The following is a 27,977-nucleotide window of genomic DNA, read 5'->3' on the forward strand; positions in this document are numbered from 1 at the left end:
AGCCATGCATTTGCATATACTCCCACTGCACTCCTTCACAAGGACACAAAAAATATGGAACTTATACAAATTAAAATTTTTTTGATAAAATTTGGAGAGAGGTCATGGCCCCTATGACCCCCACCCCCTCCGAATCTGCCACCGTAAGTCACGTAGTGCAAGGGAAAGCCAAGAAAGGGAATTATAAACACTAAAATATCTTGAACTCACATATATCTTCATGCCTCATCTTGTTGACAATCCGGAAAACATAGTCCGTCGACTCCTCTTCCCCATCATCTTCCTCACCATCTTTCCTCTCCTCACTTCTAAGAGACGGCAAAATTCTTCCCCTTCTCCTTAATTTCGGGAACACTTTCCCTAAAGCAAGAAAGACTGCTCTTAAAATGATTAATAATTTCCATCCTCAGCACCTAATGTTTTTATTGGGAAGAGGATGATGATGACATTCAATCTTTTTGAGCAGAGTATAATTTATTGCACAAAATAAACTAAAATCTACCTGGAAATTTTTTAGGAGAGTAGTCTACAGTTTTTTCAGACTTCTCTTTTTTTACCACTGCTCTTAAATTAAAATAAAGTCATTGAATTAGCTACTTTATCACAAGAATCAAATTTTATAAAAATTTCACATTCCATAAAGGTTGTTCATGATGAAAAAAAAGGTTAAAAAGGAACAGGTGAACAGATCTATTCAAGGTTAAAAGAACCAAAATGTTCCTCACACACTACAAGATGTCTCGAGTACTGTAATTATACAAATAGTAGACTATCCTGTTTTCCTACTAAATTTTTTGGTGTTTTTTACTGCTATTGGTACATAGCTCCAGCTGTAACAGCAAGCGAACAGTTTATAAATTGCTATATAATGTGGAAAGGCAAGACTATCACAATCTGTCCATAAGATTAGATAGTTGAGAATTTTTCTGCAGTGCTCCATATGCCGTATACAAGTGATCCAGCCTTCATCAAGATAAATGAAAATCAATTTGTCTTCTAAAAAGGTCATATAAATTATTTGGTATTCAATATTTGTAATTTTTAATAGTGTGACAAATTAAATAAAATTTGAGCAGAATTTGCAATTCTTGTGAGAGTCACAAATAGATGCGTTCATGAAAATAAAAAAAACAGCAGCTTTAAACCGTAGAAGATTAAAAACCACACCTTTCCCTCGTTGAGACCACAGTGGTGGATCCAGTTGACCGTGAGGCAGAAGGCCAGTTTCTAAGCAAGAAAGAAATGCCAACAGGTGACCTCCTTTGGGAAAATGTATCGGTGGATGCTGGATCCCATCTTGTCCAACGAGCACAACAGTTCCTCCAGAATCGGCTGATAATCATGAAACACGAAAAAAGTCCATGTAGAACTACGAGTGATTAAAATAAATGTAGGTACATACATGTAAATAAATTGAGCAAAATTATGAAATCGTACATTTAAATACTGAATGAAAAGTTTACTTAGAATCCCAAAATTTAGTTTCTTCTTCTCAACAATATGGATTTTTGTAGCAAAGAAATATATTATATTTTTGACGCTTAAATAGGGGTAAATAATCCAATACAATAGCACCATATAACCATACATGTTCTCCATTTTCCAAATAATGTATGCAGATAAAATGTAATCTAGATACCTAGTTCACATCAAGTCAATGAAAATATTCACACACAGTTATTTATCACAATTGTTGCTGAGCATGCTTGAAGCTTTAAATGATCACTGAAATAAGGTATTTGTAAAGAAGTTTTCACATACTTTGCTCTGTATTACCTTGCTGATGGCAGTGAACATAGACAATCTCATCCACATTTACGTTCATAGCATAGTCCCAGTAGAGGCTGCAAACACAATATATTAGAGTTAGTTTCAAGATTGTAAAGTTTTAGTACTAATTTCATTCATAAAGTCTACTGATGAAAAGTGATATAAATGAATGAGGAGCCACAACCATGAAATAACACATAAGTATTTACCTTTTGTCCTGCTGGGTTTCATTTTCAGTGTAACCATTCATTAACTGGTTTGGTGTCCACTTGATTGTTAGCAACTGCGCAGTTTGGTGTAAAGACAAATAACCTGGCATAGGTTCCGTGATGTCTTTCTGTTGAAGTATAGAAAGAAAATAGAAAAATATTTTAGTTCCAAAATACATACTATAAGTAATAGCAGCTATAGATATGTAATACAGTAATAACTTACTATAAGTAGTAACACCACTTGGTAATTTTATGCACCTGACATAGAAGTTAACTAATATTAACAGCATACCATTTATATTTTTTCTAAAATAAAAAGGAGAATCCTCAATGCCTAAAGCGATTATAACATCATCAGCTTTTCTCAGCTACCCTACATAAGGATTCAAACCCCTTATAATATTTTATGAGGGATAAAGTCATAATAAAACCCCCAAATTGCAGTTCTTTCAAATTGGTTTAAACAATTTTCTTTGCCACAGCCTTCAAACCGTTCGCATAGAATAAGACTCATATAAACTCGGTTGTGGTTCAACGAGACAGAACTTTTGGTGCGTGAAGTGTTGCCTATCCAAAGGGGTTTGAAGGAGAAACAAGTAACTTTCAAATAATTGCGAGCACGCACTAGATGATTGCTTCCTCACTTTACTTAAAATTGCTAGCTTTTTTCTTGAAGAGTACACGCAAATAACCAATGAACTCCATCCAGAAAAATTACTAACCTGGTTTACATGCCATGACATTTTTTCAATTTCATTTCTAAAAATACAGACGTATTTAGAGACTTTTGGTTTTCACAAATATAAATAAGAAGGATTGCGCATTTCAAAAATGTATTAACCATACAGAAGAAAACTGGATTTTATGAGAAAAAGTAATTGAAAATGCTAAAAAATTGACTTTTTAATTTACATTTGTCAAGTTTTCCAACATCTCCGTCTAATATGAAGGTATTGAAGTGAATGTAATGTTGATGTAACAAGGTTGACCCTTAGTAATATGATTTCAAAGTCAGTGATAAATGAACATGAAAATGGCAAAAAATAGTTTTGAAAAAATAAAACGTTGTGGCATAATGACACACCCATCTATTAACGCAATGGTGTCGTTCACTAAGACCTAAAATCGCAATTCATGAAAAGAATAAGGTATAAGGAAGGGGAAGATAAGGTATGATGAAAAATCATCTTCCCATTTCGGCCATTCTCTCGTACGTTTAAAATATAAACAAATCGAAAACAACCCTATAAAATCATTTCATGGTTGACGTGGTAGAAATGCGATGTATCCACCATAAAAGTTAAAACATCAATAGTAATTTTCATTATTTAAAATACAACTCCACTACTGAACATGATTTCGCCACACTTATGTATTTATCAAGGTTAATGTCATTTCTCACCTCTGGGAATGAAATAAGAGTGTCGAAACCATGGTCGATAGTACAGTAGTATATTTAAGGGTGGGAATTACTATTGGTGTTATTACTACTTACTTATGGTAAATTTTATCATGCGAAAACAACCACCCACTTTTTATGAGTTGGTGACGTCATTTGAGCTCCCGTTTATTTACTTGTACAGGGGGAACCTTTCAATGAGAGAAGGAATCGCTCACAAGAGTGACAAAAACAATGAACCACGCGAAGCCCATGCACACGGCCGAGGGGTGCCTGAGAGGCGGTGATCCAATCGGCAGGAGATCGTGACGTCGCGTCGTCGACTTAACTGCAAAATAGTCGATTTTTCGTCGGGAATAGCGCGAGAAGTACACGAAGAATCGGAAAACGGAAAAATACGGGTGTCGTTACTCTTCAAATTCTATCAAAATCGGCAGTAATAATAAAATGGTTTATTTCATTTTCAATCACACTGCGAAGTTAAAACGCAGTATGACGGAGACATTTGGAAAGCCTTCCTCGTATCAACATATACATCATCTCACCTCGTATACATCAATCTATCTCGACATTTTAACTAGAATTAAGTGTTCTCTTCTTGCAAATAACCGATGAACTCACCAAGAAAATCAATAACCTCGTAAACATGTCACGACGTTTTTTCAGCATTTTATTCCTAAAACAATCAGAGGTATTTCATGACTAATGATTTTCACTAACAGAAGTTAAACTATAACGATTGCGCATTCCAAAATATATTTGTCATTTAGGTATTTTTTATTCGCGGAGAATTACTCGATTGAGATTTTTGTTTATAGATTTTTGCAACGATCAAATGCGCTGGTGAAAATCATTTTCGGGTGGACAACTGCGTGGAATGAACTTTGAGGGCTCAAAGTTTTGTTCCTTCTGCTGGCAACGTCGTCAGGAGACTGAATGAGATGTACCCGTTTTGTCTGAACCGACCCACAGTGGGCGGAAATCGGAAAAAGTCGGACAAAATTACAAAATGGCTTTTTTTGAGTTATAAACTTGAAACTTCGCAGGTATACTCAAAAATGATTGAAATTTATGGATATGTACTTCATTTGACATAGATCCCACCCGTTCCTGAGAAACAGAGGCTCAAACGTGAGCAAATTTCCATAAAAACGCCCGTCTTCAATTTTCTCTGATAACCTTCCAAAGTAAGTAGATGGTGAAGTTATTGGTAGATTCTTGCGGAATAAAAAAAAAACACATAATCTGTTGCCATGGTGTTTTTTCTTTAATTTTACGTAATCGTAAAGAATATCATCGATAAATTCTTACTATGCAGTAACAAAATGGCAGATACTATTTTTCGACAAAGTTTAACATTTAGTTAGAGTTTCAAATGGGTTTTCGGCAAAATCACGCGGAGTAACTTATATGAGAGGATTCTTTGAAGATTTCTTGAGGTGTTCATGCAGTTATCTTTGGAATAAATCGGAATCTAGCGATGGAAAAATCGATTTCGATTAAGATTGAAAATCAAGTTTTTATAGTCAAACATCGAGGAAATCGAGATCGATGCATGATTTTCGAGTTTCGTTCCAAACTCGACATTTCATCTCTGATTTTGACCATTTCGTTTGGTTTCAGGGGCGTCACTACCAGCCAATGCGAACGTCATCCGTCTCAAGTGAAAGAATTTTATCTACGGCCTGTCAAATTGGAAAGGCAAAACCTCGATCATCAAGAAAGCATCTCATTCAGTTGACCTTTCTTCATCATTTTAGGGGAGCCGAATCGTCCTAAGCGGATGATCCGAAAACTAAAATGTGCACACATTTGCAATTTTTACTACGAATAATTCGATCATATATTCTGAGTAGATTTTGTAGGATTTATTTTACTACTCAAATTTATATTTTCAGTGTATTAAAAATTATAAAAATGTTTTTAACTATATTTTTTCAGAGAAGATCCGTCGATTTTTTCGATCGATCGATCTTTTGATTCAAATTTTGACTTTTGCTGACAAGTCGAGCTCTTCATTTAGTTGAAAAATTGATTTCTCGATAAATCGATTTTGACCCACATTTTTCCATCACTAATGGAATCCCGACAGATTTTATACCGCGCAGTTGTACAACCGAACTTCGTCAATAGTGGTCACTAGCAGGCCACTCTGCGTTGCTCGGGAAGGATAGTACCCAGAGAAAGGGGACCTTGGATTTCATGATCATATAGCATTTTTACGTTTTCGCTTAGAGCGTGTACAGAGGTGTGCCTACTTTGCAGGATGTCCAGCCGCAGACGTAGTAATACGTCACGTAAGGGACGGTAATGAGAAAAGGACGCAAAGAACGCATCGGACACGACCGAAATAACTGACTCAGGGCGCAATCCTTACAGTCGTATGAAAATGCATAGCGGACAGAGAAAGATACATCCCCTTTTACATATACGTATAGAAGAAGATTATCTCAAACAAAATATCTCTTTACCGGTAAGACGAGCACGTTGTTCTTTCCGTAGAGCAGGGTGGCTTTGCTGTTTTGGTGCAGGGACTCGACGTACTCCTTGGCGGAGGCCGGGAGCGCGGGGCGGGAGTGGGCGTGGTGCGTCGCCTGGATGTGCTGCGAGTGGCTGACGGAGTTGGCCTGCGAGGCGGGACCGCCGCCGCCAGATCCGCCGGCGGACCCCGTGCTCCCGCTCGTGTCCTCGGAGCTGTTCAGCGTGTGCTGGAGACTGCGCCGGCTGCAGGCCGTGAACTGCAAGGGCGAGAGAAAAAGAGTGGACGCATTCAGGGGGAGGGGACGCTGAGTTATGCTCTCGATCACCACGGGAGCACAACGCAGCGTAGCGTATTCTCATCCTCAGCGGAGGAGTCGAGTGATTGTTACGAAGGGGCATTTGAATCATCAATCAACACACCATTAGCTACCTAGAACTAATAAATATCAAAATATTTATCGAATTTCATTGGAATAACGTACGTGAATAATTATTGCAATTCGTTTTCATGCATGAATTCATTATGCTGGATAGTTTGTAATGATTTTTGAAGCAAAGTATTGTTTTATTTTTATTGTAGCCATAAAATTGTGAAAAATATTATAATTCTTCGTCCGGGAATATGAAAATCATAATGAATTGATTTTATGAGACGCATTTAAATTCTAAATATAAGAAATAAATCGACCGCTGTAAAATATTATGAAAGTAACCTCAAATAAAGATGATTTCTGCTGGGGAACTTACTCCACATTGTAACTTCATGGATATTGAAATATTGTTTCATTTTTGTCACGAACGGCGGAATAAATATTTACCATTGTTATTTGTATTTGAGCCCTGGAAAATGAACGACGAGTGCCAAGGCAAGTTGCGGCTGGAACGACCGCTCCCAGAGATGACTGAGCGCTTGCACTGAGCTCCAAAGTAGCGGTTGCGTTCAGGGAGATATTCCACACACACTGAGGGCTCACTCCTACTGAACGAGTCCAATAGAAAACGAGTCTGAGGAGAATGTCTCCCACCCTATCTTCTGGAACGGTGGTGTCGAAGACACAAAGGTCTGCACTCGCGATTCGGTCCAGAGTTGTTTTCACACGTGGGTATACATATGTGAACGTATCTGAATATCTTTTGGCAAGTAAAGTGAGTCGTTGGGTTTCCCACGGTGTTCTTTGGCACAAGGGGGCAGAGTTATTGGGTACGGACACGCAAATAGAGAAAGTGGATCCGAGCCCGCAAGAAGGTGTGCCCAATCAGTATTCAGTATGATCGAAAATCCGGAGGGTACTTTACATTCAAGAGACTCATAGGTTGGCTTGCGTTAACTCAATTAACGCTGTGCATCTTCCACATGGTAAATATTTACGAGAGTGCTCTACGTGGTAGCACAGTTACCAAAAGCCAAAGACAAAGTTGAAACCTGCAACTACAATATGATTAAGAAATGGGGAAAATTTAGAAAACGAAATTATTGCGAAAGCTTACGCGATGTGTAGTACCTACATGCCCTCAGGGTTACCGGGTTTCCGCCGCGTTGTTTTCTGTTCGATGACGTGAAATGAAATACTTATGAAAAGATTTGATTAAAATACGAATTCTTCTCATCTCTCACGAGTATTAAATTAAATGGAAATAATTTTCACTCACTTGGTGATTCAACCAGAAGATTGGTTTAGATTGATAAGGGATGAGTAATATGTGTCTCATAGCCAGAAAATTTTTCTCGATTCTTCCATTGATTGTAGAGTCTCAATTTGAGTCGTCGCATTGGATATAGGCTCGGATGTAGTCACAAAGCTTCAGGATGAACTCCACGTCGTATGGAAGAGAGGACGACAAAAATCAAAGATTGTGTCGGACACGCTGTAAAATTGGTAAAATAGAGACGCTTCACCAATGCCAGCTCAGAGAAGAAGCCACTGAACAGTTACAGCAGGAAAATAAGACGTTACTTCACCACACTGTAAAAATACTTCTATATGATAAGCGTAACGGCAACGGTTATGCTTTACCGAGTGGCTCACATGAGAAAACTAATCATCCAAGTCAAGCCTATATTTCTGACTTATTCAACGACTAGGTTTGACTTAGATGGAAATGGACGGTAATGCGAGACACCACACTAATTTATCCCCACCAATCGAGAGGAAAGTGCAATGATTACGGTATAAAACTAAGCGCGGCAGCGTTCCATTGCGTAACATGTAAGAAAGGAGGGATTTGATTTGATTTATCTCTTTTGTAGGGAGAGAGTATGAGATCTCACGTTCAGCGCGGGTCTTCGGGAGAGGGGCGGTGTTCCACTGGGGGTCACTCCGCTCGTGCCGGTCATCGAAGCGGCCGTCGAGATACGGTGCCGTTGCACCAGCTCATCCGCCGGGGGGTCCGTCCAAAAGTGGTCCTGCGTCTTCGTTTTCGAGTAGTCGAGAGCGCACGGTCCCACTGCAAACAGAGAAGATAGTCATCACATCATCACGCAAGGGCGTGGCCAGGGAAAAAAATCACGAGGGGGGAATTCGTGGGGGGAGTGGCGGAACTTGGAGGAGATATTATTTCGGGGGAGGGGGGGATTTATTTGGAGAGTTTAAAACCTCAGAATAAGCCTGGGAAATATGTCAACATATGGAAAAATATCACGAAATTAAAATACATTTGAGGAATCAAATACCGTGTTTCAAAAATGGCGATATATGGTCGATTAAAAAAATTGGCAATGTAAGGTAGTCTGATAAAAATCGTAAAAGAGAAGAAATACGTCTCTATGAAAAGGCTAGCGGATCGGAGAGCTGAATGGATAGCTGCGTCAAACCAATCCTAGGATTGTTAACTAAAGATGATGATGATGACGATAAAAATCGTGATAAATCGTCCGATGAACCAACATCACAATATCGCGCAAGACTAAAATATCGCGATACCTCACACGTACCGAGCTATTTATATTGTTCCGTAAATACCACGATAATATTTATAATTTTCAATATCGTTCATGCCTACTTCAGACAGTATCTCTCAAATATTTCGGCGGCGTTTGACCTCTTGACTTCCCGAAAACAAATATAATAAAGAGTAAGTTAAGAAAAGGATTAAAGTTTCGGTTCATCACTTATTTTCACACCCATCAAAAACAAAAACTTTTAGGCGGGGCAGACACTGGAAGATTGTATCAACATGATTGTAAGCATTAATTTCGGGAGAACACAATTATTTAGTCCCTGGCACAAGATAAAGTTATAATTAATCCGAATATTGTTGATTAACTGAACAGAAAAAAACGTACAGATAGAGAGCCAATAAGAGGCTGCGTGAAAGAGACAAAAAAATGCTATTGTATTCAGAGAAATTGTCTCTTTACATCCCTCCTCCAGTACAAGGAGTGATTTAAATTAAGTTATTATCACGACAAGTCATTAAAAGGAGAGTCACTACATGGTGATTATGCAAGAATGCGTGAGCTAGACGCAAAAGTGGTCATATCATTTCTCCTCCAGTGATATATTAAGTGTGAGTGATTTACTCATGACAGCTGTGAGGTGGGGAGTACCTGTTATGAAATGCTAACATTTATGTCATCCGAATCAGCCCACCTAGTTGAAGTTGAGTTTGCGAGTCACTCAAGCACCTAGCTATCAACTCGTATTTTTTTGTTGAGAAGTTTTATTAAATCCTTTTCCAGGAGGAAAGAACCACCCGAGAAGAAAACGAGTAGCCCTATTTATAACGGAAAATAACCACTTATCCTTGAAATCGGTATCTAATTATCCTTAAGTCCATGGAACAATATTTAATACGCCGTTTTTCCCATATTTGGCTATCTATTCCCAATTCATCCAGCCCTTGATACGAGGAACTTGGAAATTTTGAGGCCATGACCTAACCTTACGGAATCAGTATCGTTACCATATTCTGTAATAGTTTATGTTGATAACAAGCTAAGGAAATTCGCGGAAAGACTAAGTTTTAGTAGAAATTTTAGAAGTAAATCGAGCGGCAGTAAAAGAATAAGCGGAAACAACATTATAATAAGGCAAGTAAAAAACATTAGACTGAATCAACTTACCCAATAACGAGCTTAATATGGAGCCATAATCGGGATCCGACACGAGAGCATCCTTTTCGTAGTATTTGCTGAAAACAAAAAATATTTGGGTGACAACAGGGTAAGAAATAATATAACCGGAAAACCGGACGGAAAATTCAATATTCTATTTGCTTACGGGTACAGGAACAGAGTAATGAAATTTTAAAGTAATAATTTTAGCGTTAAGAACTTAATCAATCCCAATATTAGTGAATTTATTTGAGGATAAAGCATGGCAGGATAATTCATTTTAAGGAACAACAATTCTTCAGTACCAGTGAGTTATAATTACATTTAAAATCTTGGGTAATAATGATAGACATATAAATAAACGACGACCCTCTTCGTGAAGGCTAGATGAGACATGGAACAAAAAAGAACCATAATATCTAGTTTTCGGCACCATGAGATGAGGGAATTATTAAATCCCACTAAAGGTAAAAGTATCAAGAAGAACCTCCACTCTTCCTTTTGTTCATTGCAGAGACCTCGTCAAGAAGCTCCTTCGTAAACTCTTATTTGACGACAGGACACTTAACGGAAGATCTTTCGGTACCTTTCGTCATCAGCCAACACCTGTGGCTTGATAACTTGCTCCTTCGCGTCAACGCTGTTTCCCTACCGCCCTTAAAATCGAGTCAATCATCACTACGACTTTCAATAGAGAATTCCGACAAAAATATTTACCAAAATTATTTATTAAACAATGCATATGCATATCCAAGATTGATATTACATAATTAATTTGCTGCCAAATGACAATCGTGCTCATAATTTATCTTCGAAAAATATAAATTCAAGATTGATATTAAAAAACATCTTTTTTCGCCTTCAGGCATCTTTGCCTTTCAAGGGAAAGTCAAAGAACACATCGCCTACCAGGATTCTAAAGTCATTCGACAATTTAACAGAAACTCATGGAAATGCAATGGACCCAACCTAAATGGTCCCTTCTATCAAGAGTTACAACCGCTATAGCTTCATTCATACCCATTTTAATGTTTATTAGCGGCAACTACGCATAAAACAAAAATTTCAATACACTACACTGGCAATTACAAAATTTTCAGGCAGGAAATTAAGTAACGGCAACCATGTAACTACTCATTTATGAAAACTGTACACCTGTAACCTCCATTCAGCGGTAATTTCCCTCAGCATGTCACCATTATTTTAGCCGTTAGGTGGATGTCAACGATAGGTTTCACTGTAGATGTTAGGATGATCTATCCGACCAGGCTAGGCTAAAGTAATGCATAGATCGACGTCACAACAATCACTAACCAATGCAAGCCATTTTTGTGAGATTGCCTTTTATCTAAAATTTTGACTTGGGATGAAAGTGTCAAGACGGAAGCTAACCGATTACATAATTGATAGTCTCCCTAGTTGGACTAATACACAAAAGTATTTGGAAAAAAATGAGAACGGGAAGGAGAATCATCAAGTAAAAAAAACTGGCACCTGATGGAGAGAATAGAGAACAGTGCCATACCAATCCTTCAGCATGCAATGCATGTACATAAGGTTACAACAAACGTCAAAATGCTCCCACTTGGAGAAATAATAGCCACCTTTTACCACAGTAAGGTTTTAAACCACTCAGTTTTCCATAATATGATCACCATTTACATAATATTGCATCACCTGATAAGGATATAATACGAGAAATTAAATGAAAAACCTTTCATAAGTGAAAGTTGCCTGCTATATATTCCTAGAGCACTGATGCATCGATTTCGGTTAAGTTAGTCCCACATTTCGCTCTCACCTGCTGTTCTGCACTAGATGGTCGATGATCTTGGCGAGCTGCTTTTCGAAGAGCGCGAGTCGGATCCAGAGGTACCTGGGGGCGGCATTGGCGGCGTTGGAGGCGGCCGCCGAGATGCCCCCGGGGACGGTCGACGACGAGGAGAGGCTGGGTACAGACGTGGAGGCCAAGTTGGACGAGTTCTTCTTCTGCAGAGGAGGCTTGGGCAGCCGGTTGGTGCTGTCGCTGCTCGAAGACGAACGCCTATAAGATCAAGTCCAAATAAATATATACCACACGCGAAGATTTTCGATGGCACATTATCTGTTTTATACATTGTTCCTTTCAAATGACTAGGCGGCTGAGAGTTAGGCCTTTCTCGTCCGATCTCGTTGCCTCTAGCGTACGAGGGGTAAGTTGTGGATGGAAATGATAAATACCACTGTCATTACTTTTCTTGTCTCGAGAAAAATATTTGGCCCATCCCTCACTCACAGGGTGGTCTAAAATTACTCTGGGAACAGTAACATCCAGGTTTCGCCGACAGGCTGATCAACATTCAACTGACTGCGCGGATTCTCTCCTTAATCCGAACCAATCCGCACCGATACTATCCCTGGAGACTGTTATATGCTACCTGCTGTACTTCGAGGAACCACGGAAGAGGAAATGGAAATTCACTTCGTACATTCCTCACTAACACTTTATTCCTGACCACAGCTTTTCTTCGATTTAATGCCATTTTCACTGGACGATGATAGCAAAGAAATGTCGGAATAATAGTCGCGAATGAAGCATACATGAGGAATGAATAAAGCGAATATTCATTTCCTGAACCTGGAGGATTCGTCGCGCTTTACACTTCATCACTCCAGTTCCCTCAGTTCCTTCCCTAATTCCAAGGCCATTCAAATGTCCATAGACCCGGGTAATCGTGAGAAACCTCTCGTTGTCGAAATTAACACACTATTCCTACTGCTATCACCTGGCCCACACGCAAATTATGAGTGAGGGTCTTCACTCGGCGGAACGCGGTGGCCCATTGGAGAGAGCACAGCGCTACTGACAGGAGGATCCCTAGTTCAAAGCCTTGGTCACTTCCAAATCTTCCGATCGCCAGGTTGTCCAGGGAAAGGGAATGGCCCTCCCATCCAGAAGGTCTTGAGTTCACACGCCTGTCACTGCTCAGTCTGGTGAGATCTGGACTGTTTGAGCCCACCCGGACTGTTTGAAGTTCACATGCCTGAGACTTATTATGGAGTGAGCTCTGCCCTAACCTAAATAAACTGAACTTCGTGTTGATCAACTGAGTGAGGGAGGGTCAACGAGTGCTGCAGAGAAAGCCCTAATTCCTAGCCGATAATTCACTGGAAATGAACACTATGTAAAAATACGTTGGAAACATTCTTCACCTGAAAGGTTAGTGTCTGCTACAGCTGAGCACTTTAAAAAACTGTTCTCGAATAATTTTCTTATCAACGGATTGAGTGAATATTATAACGAGTCAGAATTGCCTAAGAGGAAGACCGCGACCATGCGCTCACCCCGTCGGAGAGAGGGGGGAACGCGAGTGTCGAGGCAGGCACTCGGGGAAACGGGATAGAAGGCGGACGGAGCATATATACCTCCTCGTCGTCTCACTTCGCAGGAGACGGTTGCATAAAACAGCGGAAGGGTAGGGAGGAGTTACATAAACACAGTCAATCAGTTTTCACACGCGTTAGTGTCTTCGGATTAAAATATACCAACACTATAAGTAAGGAGTAAAAAATAAATGGAGGAAATTATCCGAAGAAACCTTCCGCGCACTACTACATGGAGAGTGACTCATCATACGATTTCGCTGTCCACACTTCACTTAAAACGCACCCGCTCAGCAGTAAAAGTTCCAGGTAAACCGGTAAACAGCCGCAATTATGCGAATAAAGCTCTTTCTTTATACTTTTAAAACCAAGCAGACCGAACTGGTGCTCTAGTCTCATGCCATTTCCGAGGTGGATCTGATTCTTCCGCCTCTTTACTGATAACGACTTTCGGACGTTCCCTCGCGTAATCTTGTCTATAGGAAACAAGACTACGCGGAGGAACAGACTTCAAACAGGACTACCCCGAGAAACGCCCGAAAGACGTTACTAATGTATATTTCCGAGGTTAATTTATTAAATGTGTGAGTGATCTTTGATGATAAATTTAAATTTCAGGATCATATTTCGATGATCGTGAAGATGGCCAATTTCAATGGCCATTGTTGGTATGCTGTAGCAACAAACTGACCTTCACGACCCTACCGCTTCAAGATCAGTTTTTTTTCGGATGTATTCTGCCCATACTGGAATACTGCTCAAAAGTTTGGTCTACCGCCTGCCCCACTACTCTAAACTTGCTCTACCGCCCTGTCAACTTCTTTCTTGCTGTAGTCCGCCATTGAATCCCCACACTCAGATATTATGCCCGTGACGCTATCCTTTCCTCCCTCAGGATCTCTAACATAACTAGCCGCCGTGTCTTATCTGATCTCATTTTTCTGCATATAATTTTTAGCGGTTCTCTCCCGACAAACTAAATTCTCCCTCTTTTCCGTTTTCATGTTCCTCCTCGCTCCTTACGTTATATATCTCTGCTTCACATTCCGCGATTCCGTCCTTCCATCTCTCAACGCTCTCTGTTCAAACGAATCCCGTCCTTATTTAACTCCATGGCTTCAAAAATCCCTTCCCTGGACCTCTTTTCCTCTGCTACTACTTACAAATTCCTCCTTAAAATGCCATCTGAATAATTCACCACTGCCTAATCCACAATACCCCTTCTTATGTTAAAATATTATTTTATGTTAGTTTTTATTTATTTTGTTGCCTTTAAGCTATTATTTATTTACGTAAAGAGCCAATTTAGAAACCTTTGTGCCGTTTTTGGCGGTGAAATAAATAAATAAAAATAAGACGCATGGCTGGAGTTTGAGTGTTTCACGTAAAACGAAGAGTGGAATCATACTGATTCGAGTTTTGTCAAGAAAAAAAAAGAAATTTATACATTTATTCATCATTCATTTTTTTATTGACGATGAAACTATGTGAGTGATGATTGTAACAAATAATAGACTAGACAGTTATAGAAACAGACGCCATAACAAACATGCACATATAGTTCAAGCCGGTAAAGTCTTAGTAGGCACTTTCTCTCGGCCGGTGATGACGTAAGTCCGCTCTGAAAATGAAAGGTGAGAGCACGTTTGATTTTGGCCTTTTTTAAACTGTTCAGTGATTTTTGCGTTTTTTACTGATTCAGAAATGTAATGAGTATTAAAACGTATAATTTCTCGATTCATCTCAACAAAGACTCAATGATTTAGCTTCTTTGAGTTGTATCATTAGGCTATCTCACGCGTGAACTAGTTCAATTGCCTTATCATGGCGATTTGAAAGCAATAAATATTATATTCAGCATCAATTTATTTATAAATAACCAGGATTTAATGCCGCACGTGATCATCAAGTACAAAAACTCCTGTAAAACAGAAAGAAGTGCTCCACGGCCTTTATTTTTTGGAATAAACAATATGATTTAATTTTAATCACTAACATTTACATCAGTTGAAGTTTGACTTTGAAAACATTTGAGCAGAGCCCGAAGTGGAACTGCTACAAGTATCACTCACTCTCTCTTCTTTCGCTAACCTACCCCCTCCCAATTTTCCACTAAGCCACTTCACAATCGGCCTTAGTGGTCTGTCCCCATCTTATCCTTTGATTAGCTAAATAGAACAATACGCTATGACGCTCAAAAAAGCATCATAGGTAGCCAAAGTTATTAAAATTTATAATAATTACCGTGATTTTATGCATATCATACGGTCCCAGTATTAGATGTATTTAAGTTTTGACGAGAATTAGATTAGAATTTTCATGTTGCCATGCAGAGTACGAATATCGTTTTGAGAGGACAGTGTATATCATCCATTTTTACTGACCATCCTCTGCCTATAGATCGGAAGAACATAGCCAAGTGGGAAGGAGAATGAATTTAGCACCAGCTAGAAATTCCGCGATGGTCGTTTACAGCGATGACACTATCATTGAATTCCAAGTTAACAGAGATGGAAATATAACTATATAGGAGACTTTTGGTTTTATGTTGGGTCAAATGTGAACGACAGTTAAATCAAAATTGATTATTTGAAAACATGCTTTCATCCATGCATGCGACTAATCCGGTTATTTGACAGATGTCCGAGAAGAAAAACATGTGCGTTTTTACTCAGAGAGCAACCCACTTTTTGGTCAAGTATTGGAAGTAGAATGCATACTAAACATAGAAAATCACGGTAAGCTGCGAGTGGCCTTTCTTTACAAATTATCAGAATTTTAGTGTGATAATTATCTGACAGCAATATCTGAGATTGGCTCGACAAAGCTCTCATTTAAAACTCCTCTCAGTTAACCTTTTCCCATCTAACGAATGATTTCTTTTTAACATCCATGATAACTCTCCATAAAAAACTAACTAGAGGCCTTGATTCTCCGTGTTTCGCACCCACTAGCCTTCAATGAATGTGTTCATTACATTGTAGTCTATTAAGTTAACTCGTCTTCTTCTAAGGATTTTCATAACTATGCATGCATTGCTGTGAGAATAAATTCCCCTGGACCGGGGATCGAATCACAGACCTTTGACTTTCAGAGCCACTGCGCACACCACCACGATATTAAAATTTTATCTCAATTCTCTAATTTTATTTAACTATTATCATATTATAATATACTTTCATTCAATTATCAATCAAAGAATATGGATGGCGTAGTTGTCATCGCAGCAGCCCGGAAAGTCAAAGGTCCGTGGTTAGATTCCCGGTCCAGGGGAATTTGTTCTCATGGCAATTCATGTATACTTCAACGCCGTTCAAGCGGCAGGCTTTGAAATATTAAATATTTTCATGATTAGTTTTCATTTACGTGTTAATATATTAAATGCACTACCATAAATGATAAGGAATATCTCGATCTCTCTCGATATCTCGAGTCCTTTAAGGTGGAGATAGGAGTTGGGGAAATCAATGTATGTGACGAAGTGAAGACATGATTGGTGGCGATGAAACACTGGAAAATTGCCAATATTCCCTCGACATCGGGAACCACCACGCTGCCTTCCCGGATGGGAAATTTATATCAAAACACGAGCGCTATTCGTTTGTCTTTTTTTCCTTGCCCTCCTCCACTGCTCGAAATTCGCCACGATTTACGACTTCCTGCGATATCTAGCGCCCCGCCATTTCTTGAGTTTTCTCATTTTTTTCTATACCCTCTCAAACTTCGAGTCCATCAACTCCGATGCAGTATTCACGTGAGCAGTTCCCTAGCAGTTTACGGTCCGTTTCCAAAAATAGTATTTCTACAATATAACTTCTCTGCCGGCGATATTTTGGCAATACGCACACCGAGAAACAGCTATTATTGTCACAACTTAAGTAATACACATTCTCTTAGATTGAAACACATTTTACTATCACCGATGAAAATTAAACTTAGAATGATTCCTCCTGAATATTATAAGCTAAGAAACTTACTGTAAAATTACACTCATTGGAGAAACAATGGCCCATTAATTAATGAATATTAAACTAGAATATTGCAAGTTTTAATTAAAATTCGATATATATAATGAATTTCTACGAAAGTCTGAAAGCTTACGATTTATTTATCTTACTAACTTCGATAAAACCACGTAGGTCGTATACCATAGTAACCATTACGAGTTAGTCGAGAAACCTGTATTCAGTTGGAACTCAGGTAGGTAGGAAACCAAATGTTACAAAAGAAGGGGGTCTAGTAATGGAAACAGGAGATAGCACTTAAAGCTGTCCAATAGATTACTATTAAAGAATTCGAAATATGTTTCAGGAAACAAGAGCGAAAATGTGTTCTCATCTGTCTTTCACATTCGGTGACCTGTTAAGGTACGTCACTGACACGAAGGACCTACTAATTAGGACTTATTAATTAGGACCGAAGTTACTTCGTAATCCGTCAAGAGCCTGACTAAATGAGTTTTTCAGCTATGTAACATTTACTTAGATAAGGAAAAAAAATAACTGCAGAAGAGTTCAAATCTGTAGCACTGACAAAATATTTGACTCAACGCAATTAAACAAACAAGCAAGAAGAATTTTTTTCAGCAACAAATTCGAAACACTAATAATAGTGAAGAATAAAAAGGTCTTCAATAACGGAAACCAGTAATTTTAAAATGCACTTTAACCGTCACAACCACGCGTAAAAGTTGCTTTTGCAGTCTTGGAATTAACTCAAAGAGCTTACAGTGAGTTTACGTTATAACAAGGAAAATTATTTGAGAGCGCCCATTTAAGAATCATGTACAATAATCATCAAGTATCATTTCCTCTCCCATGAAATTCAAAACATTAATAAGAGTACTGAGAAATGAAGGTGTAACAACATACCCCATTGCCTGGTTCGCCATGGCATCGAGTCGTATCCCAAGAGCCACAGCTGTTATATTTTTCGCGGAATTCATCAAACTTTTCTGAAAATCGACACAAGAGCATATCATGAATTCTTCTCCACAATATTTGAGAAGGGGTGCTATGTGATCATCCTCTCCCCGAGACTCTAGCTAAATGTGGATTCAGTGAGTGCAGTCGTGTGAGGATACAAAGGCAAGTGCTTCTACCGGCGCAATTTTTAACTAGAAATATAGGATAATTAGTTGTATGTAAGTCTTTTCCACGAATTGGAATACTTTTCAACCCAGAAATCTCAAGCTGAAAATAATTTATAACGTAACTTACATAACAGAGTAACTTATGTAAATGAAGCTAAAACGAAACGTAATAAACGTAACATGGAGAATCTTTCGGTTGCTGAATATCAACGCTACCAAAGAGTAAAGCGAAAATAATTTTTTATCGATATTTTTGACAACAAATTAAATATTGTAAGGACGGGAAGAGGTCAGCCTGTAAATAAGGTAAGATGGATGGAAAAATACTTCTTTCTTCATGTTGACCCAGATGCCTGTTTTTCTCCTAATCTATTCATTCAGCTCGACACACATCCTTGTCCTTTATATTCTTTTATTTAATTTTTCAATTTTTTCTCCTATCATATCACCTTCACTCTCTTCTCCATCATAGCATACGGCACAGGTGACGCTAAATAATTTAGGTATCTAGTCAACCACATGATTTGTATCATTAAATATGTCATTAAGAAACATCGTTCAATAATTAATACCACTATTACGTGGCACAACACGGCGTTTATTTTGACATAAATCGAGGCAGAATTAATTGAGTTTCAGCTCTCCTGGCTCTTAATATTAATTGCAGAAATCGCAAAGCAACATTCAATTGAAGTACAAGGTGAAGTGTAAAGGTGTCCCATTCTGTGCAATTGCGACGCAGTGGAAGCACACCTTAAGTAAGCCTGGCGTGAGAGATTAGTAAAAGAAGTATAAATAAAACGAATCAGCCAATTACTTATACGTTCCTTAGGTACAGCAAATATCACGAAGTCATCACTAATTTCAGAAAGTAAGGTAATTTTTTGCGGAATGTAAAGGTTAAATATAAGGTCTTGGCTGAATACACGGACATCGATAAATTTCATTTTCCACTCAGAAAAATGTGACAAAAAAACCTGAAATTTGTGAAAATAATAACAAGACCTGAGGGGTATTTAAAATACGCACTTGCCATCCTACGCCTGAGGTTCGAACTTCGGCATAGGTGTAAATAGATTTTTTAAAAGACACAAATTGATCGCTGCTTAGTTTCTACTGGAAGAGTAATAAATAAGGATAATTCATGAACCTACTGCGTCTCACCCTTACACTGATTGTATGCAAAATTCATTAGAAATATGTCCTCAATGATTTCCCCGGCGCTACAACGGTCCGAGGCTACCTAAGTGGAAGCGTTGGGTAGACAACTTCAAACAGAACAAGGATATGGCAGAGCCACCATCTCAAAAACTGTTGGCTCAGCTCTGAGAAAGACAGCAATCAGGGAAAGGGATGGGTGGAGCGAATGAGACTTCTTTCCAATACGAGGAAAATGGGTTTCATTTCGAAAGACAAGAAAGCCATGTTAATAAGAATCGTTACTCAAATATGATCACTCAAAAATCGTTCATGAGAAGCAGGGCTTGAAATGAGGTCTTCAGGATATGTTTGCCCTTTCTAGCAGAATTTTTTTCAATTCAACATTTTCAACTCAATCACAAATATCATGGCAGCTCAAAATTTGACCGTTCAATTAAACGACAAAAAATAATTCTAAATAATTATCTTTAAATAGAGCTGAAAAGGCATACATTTATTCAACAGCTCAATTTTAAATTTGATGTTGCTTAAAATAAACGCACAGTTACGTAGTGGCATAAAATGACTAACGCCAACATAAAATTAAAATTGAGAAAATTTCATTGTGTTTATGAAAGTTTTTGCTCACTACGTTAACAGGTTATATTTTTCACTCACGGCACTTTTTTCATATATGGACACATCTCTGCACACGCCGCCTATTCGGAAAAAACACCGAGTCGAATTTCTCAAGAAAAATACCAGCGGCAAGGAAGATAGCTTTCCCTATCGAGTGAAATGAAAATTAATATAGTCAATTTCACAATTTTTGCGAGTTTTTATGTTGATGTGATGGAAGAAAAATGTCATCTATTGGTCTGGTTCATTAAAAGTCAAGTTTAGTTGATGTGGACAAAAAGGAAAAATTAATTCAATAATCAAAGTAATCATCGGTGAGAGAGGACTAGAATTTTGTGAATTGTACGAATTAATGAAATCCGACATCCTATGGAATATTACTGAATTAATAGAACAACAGCATTCAGCGGAATTACTCCTCATAGGTCGCTTGATGCAGGAAGTGTCAAAACACCAAGATTGCAATCTGCCATAAATAAAAAGCTTTGAATTAACCGAGAATCGAACCCGTGTCTCTAAATCCTCTGCCAGGTTTGCTACCACTTATAGCACCAAGTTATCATGTTACATAGTTGCTTGGAATCTTTTAATCTATGCGTAAGACAGCATAAAAAGGCAATCGTATCACGCAGCGCAGCCATAAAAATTCCGAGGTTGTGTAGCGGTGAAGAGGAGTTCACTACCCCGTGGTACGATTAAGCAAGAACTTATTCTTTGTGCTTTATGTGGGATCAGAGATCCTAAAACTGGATTAGCCGCGCCATTTTTTCGAGTGAGTTACTTACGAAATAGTTTACGAGAGAATTTAATACTACGGAAAATGTTCAGGAAAATAGCATTTCGGTTTTTTAAAGTGATGTAAATTAACTTAGAAAATTGAAAATGACAAAAGGGACTCAGAAAATTCCAAGTGGGATTTGTAATCCTTTCAAACAGCTCTACCAGATATATATTTTTCGAAACCTCCATGATGACGACCCCGCACCTCCTGCATGATTTTAAACGGATCAGCCCAAAAGGGCTAATAGCAGCAATACATTTCCACAGAAATCATGAAAATTATATTATTTACACTGTAAGTCGTTTTATTAAGGTAGAATTTGCCCGAGTAAGTCCAGCTTAACACACTGTCCTAAATACCGTCACTTATAATCGGAAGTCGACAAGGTGGTGCAATAGGTTACATACTTGACCTGCAACTGGGAGATCTAAGTTCAATTGCCGGTCAAATCTAATGATAATTTCGAGGTCAATCTCTTCCTATGATGCGTTATCATTAGAACACTCGTGTATGACTCCCTCAACAGTTATATCAAAAATACATAAATCCAGTTATACAATGCCTAATTAATATTAACCCGACATGCTACAGCCGTAACTATAACTTGAGAATATCTGAAAGCAGATGCAGAAAAAAATATTTCTGAATAAAGATCAGTGAAATTCATTTTCTACAAGTCAACAATTTATTTACTACAGTTTTCACAATGCACAAAATCTTAACTAAAATTATAAAAATGGCCCTCATTTTTCAAATCCGAAGGCTGAGTGAGGATAAAGCTCACCCTATACAATCTTAAGGCGCGTGAATTACACAAAATTAGGCTAGGAGGGCCAGTTTCTTTCCTTCAGCCACCTTACACCGCCAGAATATTTTTTGTGCGATCCCACAGGGTAGAATAGAAACCTGAGACCATTTGGCCAATGGCCAAAAACTCTGACCAATAGATCCAGTGCAGTGTTAGGCAAATTCCTGTCATTCATTGGCGCGTTGAGAATTGGGGCTTTGATGACTCCGGTGACAGAAGAGCTGGCGATGCAATTTTCAGCATTCGCTGAAACTCTGATTCTCTCCTTTCGACAGAGTGGGTCAACCCAACTCTGGGCCAATAGAGATGACGAGGGGGTGGGATTTGGGGCGACCAGCCTCCAAGTGTCCGCGATTATCCCGAAAGGGATGCCATTGGCTCGAGGGCTTAAGAGGATGCATCAATGCCGCTCCGAAAGTCTTTTTGGTGACGTATTTCTTGTTTGAAACACACGCTATCACCTTGAAATTGCAAGGGTACATGCATTAGTCCATGAGAACAATCGTCGAAAGACGGGAGACAATATGAAATGCAAAGGAAGGCCCAGAATGAGTTTCATAGGACAGCTTTGTAAAGAAAAGAAATACGAAAAAAGGAAAAGGTTAGCAGATAGGAGAGTGGAGAGCTGTGTCAAACCAATCTTCGGTTGGATGTCGTATGGTGATTATGTAAAAGACTCCCTTTTAACGCCGTACTTACTTGTAAATATGAAAATTTACCTCGGTATTTTTGGGATATAAAATTGTTATGCATGCACATTGAAACTTAATGCGGTACTCGGGTCGTTGACCCTTGATTTACTGTACTGAAACTACATGGGTTTCTATTTACTTCGGTGAAGGTAGCAACGTAAATGCTTCCACGCATGTTATTTGATTGACTAATTAATTAGTCCATGTCTCCGGTTAATTAGCAATGAATTTGGATTCGCAGAGAAATTAAATGTTTCGGTAAACACAGAAATAATGGCAATGACATTAAAATTTGACTTTTGCTCGACTACGTAGCAACTATAAAATTTGAGGTTGACCATTCAAATAAATGAATTAGAACGCAAGGCCGCAAAGAAGTGACTACCTACTACCCCTGGATGCAGGATTCCTTGCAACTCTATCGAATGTTGCGTCAACTAATACGCGCAAAAAATACGAATTTTAATAGTATCGATGACTTGAGGCAGATTTTGAAAAACGATTGCCGAAATCAGCATCGTAATGCATCTGTTTTCCGGCAGGGCCCTTTCGACCCCTAAAATACTTAAATACACTACACTGCTAAACAGACAAGCTTAATAAATAGCATACCTTACAGGATGAAAAAAATATTTCGTCCATTTCTCATCCGCCAAATTGTTATATAGTTTAGCAATTAGATATTCGTTGAGTCACGCTCTTGAAAGGATTCCCGAGAGTGCAGAATCACTGACGTGCCTTTCTAACGTATTATTCGATTTCACCAGTTCACTAAGAAATATTATTGTGTTTGTTTATATGTTTTGTCTTTTAATGATAAGTACATTGAATACTAGGATGCGTAACGTAGCTCCTCCAGGTAGATAATTTGTCTCTTGAATGAATTTATATGGTGTATTTTACAATATTTTATAATTATTCTTTGAAAGTCAATAGTAATTACATTCAGATTTGGAGGAAAATTAAACTGTCAACTTGCTTTGTTGTTAAACGATTGATTAAATGATGTGAAGGATTTTTAGTTTTCAGAAGAGAGATTTTTTTAGAGTTGATATAACAAATAAATAACAGAAATCTGAAAATTACAGTAAAAAAGGCATTGGCTACGGTATAAGTATGTTGTTTTAAAGAAAAAATATTACGACATCATCACAGATATAAATGCAGGTAAACATCACATTTCCAATACTTGTGAGACACAGAACTTAAACTAACACAATGTATCACTTCGGCATTAATTCCTTCACGCTGAAAGACTTGAAACCTCCAACATTCAAATGGGAAGCATAAAGCGACATTTATTTCAACGTGAATTATAACTTGTAGAGGAAAAGTTACATTATTGAAATCTAAGATTAAAATTACAATTTCATCACTTGAACAAACAACGGTAACTAGTGCAAACTAAACACTGCAACCATGCGATAGTGATATCGTGAACTTTCAAGGCGTGCATAGAAGTGTTTCGACGCATCGGTGCAGATAACACACTAATAAATTGTGACCAATTTGTTGCTAATACGTTGCAGGAGTGAATACGTGTTGACATTTTGATGTGCACATTTAACTCACCATATCAGCAATTGAACGTCACGAAAGGTACGCAGCAATAGAATAAACGATTAAAAGTTTTTAGTCTTGAGTTCTTATGGTATAATTACAAAAATATAATTATGTGATTGATTAGTGAGTAAAAAAACAACTAAGTTAAATGTTCTATTGTTTCATTACCTCACATTTTTACAAGTGAGAAAGAAAGAAGGGGATTGAAAGAAATAAGTGCAACGGATCAGCAGCCGTAGTAATCAAGTTTTCCAATTATTACACGAAGATGAATATGAATGAAACTGAACAATTGGTCAAGTTTGACTCAGTGATGATAGAACCAGACAATAACAATATAATAAAGGTTCCATGAGGTGTTCTTTCCCTCTCACGGCATCATATTCATAGTCATATGGGTATTATATAAATTAAACTATCAGTCTCGTTATTTCACAACGATTCTTTTTCTTCGGAATAATTGCGTAGTGAAGGAGGAAAAATTATTCCGTAACCTAGGCTACGGAGACAAACAGAAAATTTTGTTTCCCACGTGTTCCGTCGGACACGTGATTCAAGCAGTTTTTCTTCGAGACACCAGAATGTCTTACCCTACCTGTTTGGATCGGCGTTTTCAATCTCGAGGACCTTTTGGGAGATGGTTGCTGCCGGCTCAAAGGTCTTGGCCACCTTATGAAGCAGCGCAGTCGTTGAGCTGCTCTTGAAAAGACCGAGAGCTCTTCGGCGAAGTCCTTGAGAAAGACATGCCTCCACGGCGGCTGTGAAAGAGGGAAAAATATACGTCAGCGATGAAACAATAATTAAAAAATATGCAGAAACATGTTTTAATATACGTATATCATATTAATAATGAAATACGGAGCCCTTCCACCACGTAAAAGCTTCAAGTTTCGATTTACGTATATCATATCGGAGCAGCAGCCAATACCTAATTAGTAGACAAAGGACGGATCCAACCTGCGGATGCAAGAGCTTGTTCAGAGTGAATACGGCCAAGAAGCTTTCAGAATGAGTAATTCACATTTTATTCATTTTTATAAAATTATCACGACCAATTATGATGATAATAATTCAACGGCGTAAAATTTCTTAGAATTTTATTGCTTCTAATCCATACCTCGAAACACTATCTGCGGCTATAGGGACGTCGCATAATTTCAATTTCAATGAAATTTTACAAAGTTGTATTGTTTTTAACGTCATGGTATTTTAAAAAGCTACACCGAATACCAGGCTGATTACGGTAATCTGGAATTTGCATCCCGCTGAAATGCTTCCTTTAAAAAGTATAGATCTTATTTCAAACTATCTGATCAATTCATGCAACCCAGAAAATTATTTATATTTTAAGACCATAAAATGAAATATAACTATAAACCGTTTTCATCTGCATGAAGCAACGTCTAAAGTTTCCAAGAGGGCTAAAAATAGGAAAACGACAGGACAAAGCCGTAGAAGTTCAGTATTTTCTTTGCAAACTTCATATTTATTGCCTACAGAATTAAACGTGTAGCTGCACAAGCAGAATTTCATAGTTTCTATGAGACAACATAGCTGCGATACAGCGTACTTAGTTTCCCCAAAAACACGAACACTGCAAACAGAATCCTAAATGCTTGTAGCCATATTTCCTTTTCCTTATAAGGAACTTACATTTTTTAAACTCACTTTTCCATTGAAACACGCGTCATCAACAAAAATGCAATGTAACATTTGTTTCGTAAGAAGATCTATTCAATTTTCTCTATTGATCAACATGCAAAATGTATTGAATTTAAAATTTTGCAAGTTAATATTTCACAAGAACATTGAATCAATGGTAAAGCAGAACGACGCACAAACTACAAGAACCAAGATACACAATAGTTAGCAACTTACAATTTCTGCGCATATTAGTCCACCATTTAACAAATAGATTGAAAAGTACGAAAGAATTCTTAATTAGTCGATGAACTCAAAATATAATAATTTTTAAAAGCTCTCTTTATTGCAAATTCCCTAGATTTTCACGGTACGAAACTTCCAGGAATTTTTGATCCTCGTTTTCTCAAAAATTTTCTCTTCACATTTTCATCATTTATGAACAATTTGCTGTAAGAATTTTTAGATTAAATAGTTGCAGAATGAAATAGTCATTTTGAATTGCCCAATATCCTTGAAACTATTTTAAATGAAATATGATGAGAGAGTTAGCATATTCTGCAGCGTAAATATTTTTTTCCCCTCACAAATTTGGAAATTTAGTGAGTTATGTCGTTAATGTCGCCTAAGGTAGCTCGAACGAGAAAAAAAGGGGCTTAACATTTGCAGGGTCCCAAAAGCTCACGAATCCAACTTTAGATCCATCCTCTCTCAACCAGCCTCCCGTGCACACTTTTCCTAACTTATATACCTCGAACGACGAAGTTTAAACCCTCCGAAACAACATGCTTGCGTTAAAAAAAAAAAAGTTTTTATCGCCGGCAGGCATTTGAGCCTTCTGAAAACTGAGAGGTTATATTATACGCCCCCGCAAGTCAATTAACAAAAAATGCAAAGGTATCCCTGACGTCATGCCTTTACGTCGTCTGATGTGGGCGTTTAAGGAAGCGAGTGGGAGTATTGGTAAAAGTTTTTATAAAAGAAACGGTAAACAGTTTATCAGCACTTACGATAAATGCATTTGAGAAAAGTTTCGCATGGCAGGGAAATTTTTCACAAGCATTCATAGACGAAAATGAACTTTCTCAACCACTTTTCAAAGAACTTCAAAAATATTCGTATGCCTCCGCAAACGGATATTATTGCAAAAAAAAAACAAAAAAATAGTCCTTCAAAAATTTTGGAGTGAAATACAGTCAACCTCTCTTTTACTAGCCCCGATCATCTTATTATGTCACAGAAGACACTTGAAATTCTCCACGATCCATCACAGAAACCATAATGGATACGACGGCTTTGTGCTATTTTTCCAGGACCACCGACACTATATTTACCTTCAGACTAAAAATAGTCAAGGAGAACTGTTACATTTGCATAGCGTATATTGTGTCTACAACAAAAATGTAGTCAAAATGACGACGATGATTTTATTACATTGGAACCCGTGTCGGGATTAACCTTAATTTCGTGAAAAATTGCCCATATTATTTTTTAGTTAAACTAAAATAATTATCAAAAATATCTTTCGGAAGAGTATAAGATAATAATTTTCTCAAAAATTCATTTATTAGCACCATGAATAAAGGAGAATCAGAATAAACATTTGTTCCTGTAGCAAATAAATTCTTAAGCCTCTTAACTCTTCCTATCCCACATGGGAACCACCTCTTGGAAGGAGCATACATTACTAGGCTCTGAATTAGAACTCTTATTTTTTTTAATTCGCCTAAATAGAATTACTAGTGACAGTTTCAGGACGGGGTGGTAATTAAAACATTGAAAACTGCCCTTTCGACTTATTCATGGACATTTACCAGAGACAAATGTCAAATACCACATCGAAAACCTTACGTAACCGCAGATTTTGACGAGATAATTAGCTTCAACTTCTTCCACAACGAGAATGCTATCATATAAAACCGCAGAGTGATGGGATGACGAATTTCGAACAGGGGAGACGCGCGTCAGGGCATTGCGCAACAATAAGGCCTCGTTGAGTCTGCTTCCTACCTCTGCCTGACAACACCAGCTAGACCTGTCGTATTTCGCCTTTTTTGCGACGTACGTTGCGACGTTTAAAAATTACGCAGCCATCATGAAATTTTCAATTCAAACACAAAATAACGAGAAATGTGGTCCACCAGCGGGTAGAGAATTAGGTTGCTGATCGGAGGGACCAAGTTTCAATTCCCGGGTGAAACTTAGTAACGCTTCAGACAAAAATTTCTTGAAGTAAGAGGTGGACCAGGAGATGGAACTGCTCCCACTGCCATCGATGCTTGATTTTTACAGACCTAGGCTTCGCCTGGGGTGAGGTCTACCCTCACCTATCATGACCAACT

General features: G+C 38.1%; 1 protein-coding gene across 4 annotated transcripts in view; it reads right to left on the reverse strand.

The window, feature by feature from the left end:
* Window positions 1-27,977, reverse strand: part of LOC124155910 (small G protein signaling modulator 1-like) — a 269,608-nt gene that overhangs the window by 21,590 nt on the left and 220,041 nt on the right. For 2 of the 4 annotated variants that reach the window (XM_046530127.1, XM_046530125.1), the window contains exons 4-12: window positions 24,590-24,752; window positions 11,718-11,960; window positions 9,926-9,993; window positions 8,132-8,307; window positions 5,853-6,119; window positions 1,980-2,107; window positions 1,762-1,844; window positions 1,168-1,332; window positions 211-360 (exon numbers count right to left, since the gene is read on the reverse strand). In XM_046530127.1, coding sequence (XP_046386083.1) covers window positions 211-360; window positions 1,168-1,332; window positions 1,762-1,844; window positions 1,980-2,107; window positions 5,853-6,119; window positions 8,132-8,307; window positions 9,926-9,993; window positions 11,718-11,960; window positions 24,590-24,752 — 1,443 coding nt within the window. Of the gene's footprint in view, window positions 1-210; window positions 361-1,167; window positions 1,333-1,761; window positions 1,845-1,979; window positions 2,108-5,852; window positions 6,120-7,512; window positions 7,770-8,131; window positions 8,308-9,925; window positions 9,994-11,717; window positions 11,961-24,589; window positions 24,753-27,977 lie in introns of those variants that run through there. The other 2 variants (XM_046530126.1, XM_046530128.1) reach the window with 2 other exon arrangements.

Source organism: Ischnura elegans, chromosome 3 (genome assembly GCF_921293095.1).
Source record: "Ischnura elegans chromosome 3, ioIscEleg1.1, whole genome shotgun sequence".
NCBI classification, from domain to species: Eukaryota; Metazoa; Arthropoda; class Insecta; order Odonata; family Coenagrionidae; genus Ischnura; species Ischnura elegans.